The sequence below is a fragment of the Pygoscelis adeliae genome, unplaced genomic scaffold (genome assembly GCF_000699105.1).
Source record: "Pygoscelis adeliae isolate BGI_AS28 unplaced genomic scaffold, ASM69910v1 Scaffold399, whole genome shotgun sequence".
In the NCBI taxonomy this organism is placed as follows: Eukaryota; Metazoa; Chordata; class Aves; order Sphenisciformes; family Spheniscidae; genus Pygoscelis; species Pygoscelis adeliae.
The window spans coordinates 1442636-1451112 of record NW_008825609.1 but is presented as its reverse complement, the minus strand read 5'-3'; the positions used below and the strand labels follow the sequence as shown (position 1 = coordinate 1451112).

At 58.1% G+C, this 8477-nt stretch overlaps 1 protein-coding gene across 1 annotated transcript in view; it reads right to left on the bottom strand.

The window, feature by feature from the left end:
- Window positions 1-7646, bottom strand: part of TRIOBP (TRIO and F-actin binding protein) — a 10531-nt gene extending 2885 nt beyond the window's left edge. Inside the window, 11 exon segments of the mRNA XM_009332635.1 lie at window positions 111-224; window positions 576-735; window positions 1209-1320; window positions 1732-1879; window positions 3915-4025; window positions 4672-4718; window positions 4721-5226; window positions 5677-5786; window positions 6633-6722; window positions 7170-7238; window positions 7595-7646. Of these exon segments, the coding sequence (XP_009330910.1) occupies window positions 111-224; window positions 576-735; window positions 1209-1320; window positions 1732-1879; window positions 3915-4025; window positions 4672-4718; window positions 4721-5226; window positions 5677-5786; window positions 6633-6722; window positions 7170-7238; window positions 7595-7621 (1494 nt within the window). The 5' untranslated portion in view covers window positions 7622-7646.
- Window positions 7647-8477: the final 831 nt, after the last annotated feature.

Sequence of the window (8477 nt, the reverse complement as noted above, 5' to 3'; positions counted from 1 at the left end):
ATCCGCCCCCCCCCCCCCACCCGCTCCAAGCCAAAACCGCTGCGAGGAGGAGACCCCCGGCACAGGGTGGGGATGGAGGCAGCGGGGCAGCCTGGGGGGCACCCCCGTACCTCCAGCTCGCAGGAACTCCGCTCGTTGTTGTGCAGAGAGCGGTCCCCAGAGCCCCGCGATGAAATAAAGCTTCGCAGTTTCCCGATCTCATCTGAGAGGCGGGTCTGCAGCTCCTGTGGGAAAAAAACAAAAGATGTCAGGGTAGCCAGGGCACAGGCCTCTCCGCTCTTCTGACCTCTCCATCTTCATGCCAGCCCCAGCTTAAAGACCTCCTTGTAACCCCCTGCCCATACATGATGGTGGCACCTACAACCAGTAGCAAAGAATACACTCGCCATATTTAACACTATAGTTAAGACAGGCCCATCTACAGCCTCTAACTCTTAATTTTTTTTCTTTCTGATGATAAAATCTCAGAAGGGAAGAAATATGAACAAATAGGGGAGTTTTAACAGAGGGGCTGTGCTGTGCGAGGGAGTAATGCTCTCTGTGGTCTCTGCTGGCAGGGAAAGCCCCTCTCTTGCCTGGTTTTTCCGGAGGAGCTCCTTCCCCTCCTGCTGACAGCGCAGCAGCGTCTGCTCCCGCTCCTCTGCCTTCTGGGTGAGCTCCCCAATTTCCAGGCACTTTTGGGAGTACTGTTCGGAAAGCACCTGCAGCTCCCGCTTCAGGGAATCCACATCCAACCTGTCAAAGTGGCACCAGATCATCGCTGCCCTGCAATCCTTGCCGGCCCCTGGCCACCGGCATTGCCTTCCCCCCTGCCACGGGCAGCCTCTGCCCACATCAGTCATTGGCACAAAGTAATGACTCCTGTGGACCAAGGCTTCAGTTCCCACCCTCCCACACACGAGTGTGGTGCTTCTAGGAGCTTCAAGCCATGCAGGAGAACTGGAGGAGCTTTCCGTAAAGAAAAGAGAGGGAAGAAGCTATAGGGAAAATGGAGGTGCTATAGGGAAGATAGCCAAGCAGGGGATAAACCTCCCTGCCCTACAGCTCCAGCAGCCCTGGCAGTCACCGCTCGGCACCCACCGCCCCTGGGGAGGGAGCTGGGGAGGTGGCAGGGGGACAGCTGGGGGCTATGGCCACAGATGGGGTGCGGTGACACTGGCGCAGGGCGGCAGCATTGGGCAAGGGGAGTGGGGGAGGTGGTTTCTTACTGGTGCTGCTTCTGAAGGGCATCTGAGACCGAGCCACACTGCTGGAAGCTTCGTGTCCTGCCCAGCTCCTTATCCATCTCCTCCCGATGGGCTTTCTTCAGCGCCTCAATGGCTGCGGAGGGGGACAATGGGAGATGGGGGATCAGGCTGTGCCAGCTCTGGCACATCTGGGGAAAACCAAGCCAGGGAACCAGCAAAGCTCTTGCCGCTGCAGGCTCCCACACCTATCTTTGCAGGTTCCCCCTCCATCCCTTCTGCCCTCGGGGCATCCCCCACCTTCTCCACACCCCAGGATCATTCTGATGCACCAAGTGCTGCCAAGGAGACTAACACAGTGTGGGAGCTCCCTGCCACCTCTGCCAGTCCTGCCTGCCTACAAGAAGGTGCTGAGCATCAGCCTCACACCAGCAGGGTCAGCAGTGTGGCTCCAGATGACTGGGATGACTGGTTTCTCGCAAGAGACATTTGGGAGAGGTGGGAGGGACCCACCCGAGCAAGGGCACGGCTTGGTGTCCACTCCTACCTGCTGCCGTTGCCGCAGCCTCCTCTGCCAGGAGCCGCTCCTTCTCCTGCCGCAGCCGCTCAAGCTCCCGCTGGTGGTGCCTCTGGAGCTCCTCCATCACTTGCTGGTGGGATGACTCCATCTCGGCCAGGCTGCGCTCGCAGGCCTCCTGCCATGCGGGGAAAGGAGGGGTGAGAGACGCAAAGGTCCTAGGCATGCAGGGGCTCAGGCTATGACAGGCGGCTGACGTTTGGCTTTGCAAACCTCACCCAAGTCCAGGGTCATTTTGAGAGAAGCAAGACCGCTTCAGAAGGAAAAGACCATCCTGGGAAAGTGAGGTGGTGCTTTTATCACAGAACACAACCATTTGACAGGGCCATACATCTTGCAAGCCCCACGTGCTTTGCGGAGCAAGAAATGTTCCTCTTGCTCTTCTTAAAACTGAAGCAGCAAGACAGGAACATTTCTCTTGGGCCAAGGTCTGGGAATAATGTGCCCGGCACTCCAGCCCAGCCCCCTCCACCAGCCTGCACTGCCTGGCTGGAGGAGATCAACAGCAGGAACCACAGCTCAGTATCTGCCTTTTAAATGAAGCAGCATCCCCGGAATCAATGAAAACTGAGCCTCTTCTCCTGAAAAGTGACACCCTACATTGCCCTGCAGCCTGACAGAGGCTGCCAAAGAGCCATCCCCAAAGCCTAACGGTTAGGGATCCTCCTCACACAGCTCACCCTCCTTTCTGACGGCTCTGAGACCAAGGGGATGGTTCTTTCAACACCAAGCGCTGTGGTTAACTGGTGTTACAGCAAAGCAAGTGCTTCCCACCTCGGAGCTACGCCTCCATGCTCCCTGCAGACGCCGGCAGCACTGCCGCAAGCCCCGTGGAAAGGACTTGTTACCACCAAACTGTGCCAGAGTATTATTTTAAAAAGCCAAGGCCTCTAAGATGTCAGCAAAGAGCCAAGAAGCCATTAAGTCCTCCAACAGCTCCTTGCCGTCCCATTCCTTCCCCTGGTACTAAGGCAAAGGCTGATATAAAGGGCACTGCAACACGCTGTGGGAATGCAAGTCCTTGCTGGCTACTCCTCCTTGCTGAGGTGGGAAGCTGGGAAGATTCACAGATCAACCAAAGGAGAAGAAAAGGCGAGGGATCAATTTGGTGATCTGCCCACGGGCTGGCTGTGAACCTCAGCAGACAGAGAGAACAAGCCCTGTGGGGAAAGACCAAGTTTAGCCTCAGATGTGAAACGCTGGCCTTTTGAGCCAAGTTATTAGGGAGATAAGGTGCCATTCCTCCCCACTCCTTTTGCTTTTTTTTGACCATAAAGAGGCCTGTGAGCTGTAAACATTATATCAAGATGACACAGTGACTAGTAACCAGCTGGGCCGGGCGCCACAGGACTCGTGGGTTTCTTTCTCTGGGCTAGGTACAGCCAACCCGCTGCAACGGGCTTCGCGTGCCCTAATTTCCTCCCCCCCTCCCCCCTCCCCTCCCCGGTATCTTTCAACACGTATGGCACATCCTGAAATCCCCACAATGTGGTGGAATGGCAGCCTCCCCCCAGGAAATCCCTGCGGGATGTGACCCCGCTTGCTTTGGATGAGTCCATGGTGGGGAAAATAAATAAACAGAGACAAGTGAGAGGCCGAAGCCTGAGCAAACTCCGCTTTGCAGGCTTTCCCATGTGCTGTCCCAGCAAATGAACAGGCTGCGCAGTCAAAGTGACCTTCAGGGCTCGGGCTACTCTGGCAGGGATGGGAGCTCCCCAGGGCCTGATGGACTGCTTTTAACGAGGGATTTGGGAGCCCCTGTTAGCAAGAACCGCACGTGGCAAGCTGCAAACTGCTGGGGAACGCGCGGGTGGCTCAGCAGAAAGCTGCTGACCCACTCCTGAGCAGGGGCACAGCTCACCACCCCAGGCCAGGCCAGGCCAGGCCAGCATCGTGCCCACACACGAAGCGGGACACAGGTCATGCACCTCTCCCCTAACGCTCCTCCTCCCCATTTATACTCTGGCCCCTTTAAGGCCAGGCAACACACACCAGCCTTTATGTAATTAACACTGATTACAAGTAGGCCCAGTTAGGGTCACCATGGCAACCCAATGATTAGCGATACCTGCTCAGCAATGAGCTGAGTCCCGGCATTTCCCTGTTTGGAACTGGGAGCGACCCCAGGGTCCTGTGTCTGGTGCCCCGCTCACCTGCGAGATGTATCCCCGGGGCACGTGGCCGTCTCCCTGGGATTTCGCCACCTCCCGAAGGCTCTCATTTCGGGCCCGGCAGGACTCCAGCTGTGCCCGCAGCGACTGGACCTGCGCCAGGGAGGGGAGAGAGATGCTCAGCCAGGGGTGGAAAAGTGCCGCGACCCGACCGATGTGCTGCATCTGAACCCCAGGCTTAGGGATGGGGAGGACCATGCACGGCCAACGGAGGTGTCTGCTTCCCATGGGAATGGCAGCCTGCCAAGGGACCAAACCGGTAAAGCCAGCCCCAGGCTGGTAAGCGCTAGCAGGGAGGGGAGGAGACATCCCAACTTCCAGAATTGGATCCGTGCTGGAGGAAACCACCGCTGCACGCGTAGCTGGGACGACAGACAAGCGCACGGCTCCTTTCAAAGGCTGGCAGCTGAAGCGCTTGCAGGCTTGGGAACAGCCAGAGAAGAGGGGCTGCGGATGTACTCCTGGGAAACACAGACTCCACGCAAGCAGTACCACCAACTAACTTATCCTGGACCAAAAAGCGGCCTGGGGAATCTCTCCAGGCGTGTGAGAGCAGGTCTCCAGCCTCACATTACCCAGTTGCAAAAGCTCCCATGCACTTGAGGGGTGGCAAATGGAGCCAGAAAGAATAAACGTCTCCCTGCACCTCTGCCTTGCTCTTCTACAGAGCCTCCTGCTGCCAGGGAACGCACGAAGGGGACACCAGAATCCCAGTTTCAGAGAGCAGGGATGCTCTTACCTCCTTTTTCAGCGCCTCGTTGGTGTCTCCATGGCCCCCCTGCTCCATTTGTTTGCTGTCAAGGGCATCCGCCGCGAGTCTTTCAAGGGCAGGCGTTCCAGCTCCAGCCACTTCTTCTCTATCTCTTCATTCAGCCGAATCCGCTGGTCCTCCGAAAGTGGGGGAGCAGGGAGGTCCTGCTCCCCGGCCTTGCGGGAAGAGTCTCCCACCAGGCCATCGCTATTTGGGACCCTGCCATCGGGGGTCTCGAACCATTTCCGCCTCTCCTCCGAACGGACGGCCAGGTCCCGCTCCAGCTCCTCGTGCTTGGGAGTTCGGTCAGAGATCCTCAAGCTCCCTCTTGTCCTCTGTGGGGACCCCTGATTCCCGGGGTCCTGCGGCAAGGGAGACAGCTCCACGTAGTCAAAGGCATGGCGCTGCCCATCCGCCTTCCAGTGACCACCCTTCGAGTTCCCCTCAGAGCCCAAGCTCGGCCGCTGCTGCTCCTCCGTCCGGAGCGAGCTCTTCTGGGGGACACAGTTACGGAAGGAGTTCTCTTTATCGCAGTCGGAGAGTCTGAAAGCAGAGCGGTGGCCGGTGAAGGAGAGGCGCCGCATGGGAAAGGATGCCAGCAGAGGCACCGCCAACTGCCCAAGGCTCAGCTCTCGCTCAGCCTAGCCTTACAAAACCCCACTCTGAGCGTGTAGCTGGGCCTGTAGCATCCCATCCCTCGGGGAAACGGGTTCCTCCTCAGGGCAGGGAGGATTCTCCCCGAGTTCCAGCCATGCTGGCGGAGAAACCGGGCTAAACTGATGTGGCGAGGCAAAAAGTGGGTGCAAGAGTGGAATCATCAGGCTCTCAACCCCTGCCACCAGCTGATGTCTCCAGGCCATATTCAGAAGGAGTGGAGGGCAGGGATGATCTGGAAGCAGCCGGATTTCCAGAGGGGCCTTCCCGATCCCTGCCTGCCAGGGGAGAGGGGCAGCAAGAGAGGGAAGAGGAGAAGCGGCGCGGGGCAGCTCTTACTTGGTGACGTCCGGAGCACTGACTGGGCGCACGTTCTTCCTCAGGGCCTCGATCCAGTTGCGCCGGATGCCCGAGGTCATCGCTGACAAGGTGAAGACGGCATCCTTCGTCTGCAACAGGGAGGCGATGGAGGCCCTGTCAGCGCCCGGCAGAGGTGCAGGCAGCTCCCACTCGTTCCCCAAGACCCCCGGGCACCCGCTCGCAAGGGTGGTGGACAGTGCTAGAAAGACCACGTGTTGTCTTGAAGACTCCCGTGCTCTTGGGATCAGGTGGAGGGGTGGGAGTGGAGACACGTTATTTGCGAGATTACACGTCCCCCGCAAGACCATCTCCAAGCAAAGGCAAAAGAAACTTTGCCGGCACATTTGGCCAAACGTGAGCTGGTGCCATCAGTCATTCAGGTGCTGGGAGCTGGGCACCAGTGCTGGGGCACAGCAAGGAAACCCAGACCACGAAGTGCCCAACCCTGCACACCCACTAGGTTTTATGTTGCCCTAGCAGCCATCTCCTGCTGCTACAGCAAGTAGCCAAGGACAGGGTTGTACTGGGGCCGGATCCAAGGTACAGGTTGTTACTCAGAGCACAGTCAGCCAGGCTACACTAAGATCTGCTGTGCTCACCACTCCCTCCCCGCGGCTCTAGAGAAGCCGCCTTGGCCAACAGGTCAAGTAAACACTCCTGGCGTTTAGCTTGGCTCCTGGGCCGCCTCCAGCACAGCCTTCGGCCAGCCCTGCAAAGCTGCCGCCTCCTCCTCCTCCTGCTTTTGCAGGCAGGCAGCACTCGTGTTCCTGAGTACCACCCCCCATGTGTCACCAGCCAGCCCTGCGGAGCCACCATCCCGGCACAAGGTTTGCACGGCTTGCCTCTCAGCATCTCGGCACGGGGAGGGAGCATGCATTCCCACCCGGTGTCCCTTGGTGCTGCTGCTCCGTGTCCACATGGTGCCGGACACTCACGTGTATCTGGAATCCATAGTTGCGCTGCACTGCAAACTCCGTCACATCCGTGCACGAGCGGAGGTCGATTTCTCCATCGAGGTCATCAGCCTGCAAGCACAACCACCCGCTAAGACATCAGTGCAAACCCAGCTTTGCAAAAGCTCCTGTTACCTGCCGGCACCCTAACTGAAGCGCAGGCTGCCTCTGCCTTCACCCCACAGCTCTCCGGGAGCCAGTCTCAGCTCCCTGGCACAGCGTGTCCTCTTTTAACCTGAGGGGCAGCCAGCAGCATGGACGGAGAGTGTCAGTGATGCCCAGCACACAGACCTGCACTACCAGTCGCATGTGACCTCTTTCATTCCCTTTGATCGCCAGCCCGCCTTCAGACACCCATCCTCTTTGTCACCCCTTGGCAAAGAGCAGCTCGCCACCTCCGGTGCCTTTCAGGAGGAGAGTACGCTGCCACTTCTCTTGGGAGCGCACTGGTCATGCCAGGGCCGTGCTCCTCTCCCCCCTGGCTGGCAAGGAAGAGAGGGCTGGAGAAAGGCTGCTTACCTCCTCCGCATTCGAGTCCCGGTAATACCTCAGGCTCGAGTCGGTCAGCACGAACCAATGTTTCTTCCACTGCGGGCGGATTGGGCAGGGGGAGGGAAGGGAAAAGACAGGAGGGAAACGGATAGGCAGTTACCGGGGGAAGCATAGGAACAGGGAGGGACGCTCTGCGCCGCGACCTCTTGGCCTTCTCTTCCTCCTCCTCCATGTCCCTTCCAACTCCCCCTCGTGCCCCTCGTCTGGGAGAAGGGCGCTGGGTGAACCTCTGTGCCTGCGCACAGAGCGAGGCACCTCCACCAAAGGCTTCTCGCTGCCTTTCCCAGCGGGAGTGACCTCAGCGAGGGAGGGGGAAGGAAATCGGCTGCTCGCCAGAGAATCTCTAGCAGCAGGGGCTGGGGGAAGAGGCAGCCCCCCTGCCTCAGGCTTACCTCTCCCGGCTCGTCCAGGATGGACATCCATCCCTTCTTGAAATTCAGGAGATCCGGCTGGAGAGGAAAGGACAAAACAGAGGGTTACTGTCTGGGAGCGACCCACAACAGGGCTTTTCATGCCAGGGGGTGGAAGTTGAGTCCCCAGCAGCAGAACAAGAAGTGGGAATAGTCTGGCATCACTTTTAGGAAACTCATGGGGCTGTAGAACCTGGTGGCGGAGGAGGACTGGATTTAGCTCTCAGCAGCAGGCAGTCGTTCCTTAAGAGGAAGCAGGAGATAAGGAAAGAGGTTTAAAAAAAATTAAAGGAAAATATGCAGCAGGTAGGTTTCCACAAGGTGCCTCAGAGGTATTTATTCAGAGAAGGGGAAGGCAGGGGCAAGGAGAGCGGGCAGAAGGGAGTGCTGCACTCCTTGGCTCGGAGATGGAAGCAAAGTCGCAAAGAACCAGACGTGCCTTGTCCAAACCCTGGTCATCTGTGCCTCAGAGCTACGTCCCTCCGGTAACTTCACCGCTGATCATTTATTAAAGACACGAGCAGCTTTCTACGAAACAGTCCTCACCGCAAACTTACAGGAGGCAATTTAACAGCTGTGAAAACACGTTGCCTTTAAATGATGTGCCCCAGGGTAGAGATTAAATCAGTGACAACCAGCGCTCGATCCTCTCCGAGACTCGACGCTCTCCAAGACTCAATCCTCTCTGAGATGGTGGGGGCTTCTCTCTTACTGCCCAGCTCTTTCCGCTCCCTCCTGCTGCAGAGCCTGCCCTCTGCCCGGCCTTGGCCACAGCTACCAAAGATGAGGATGAACAGAGTTTCACCCAGATCACTCTGTGCTAGGAAGAAGCTTCCCCCCACTCCCCGCCTCCTCCTAACCTCAC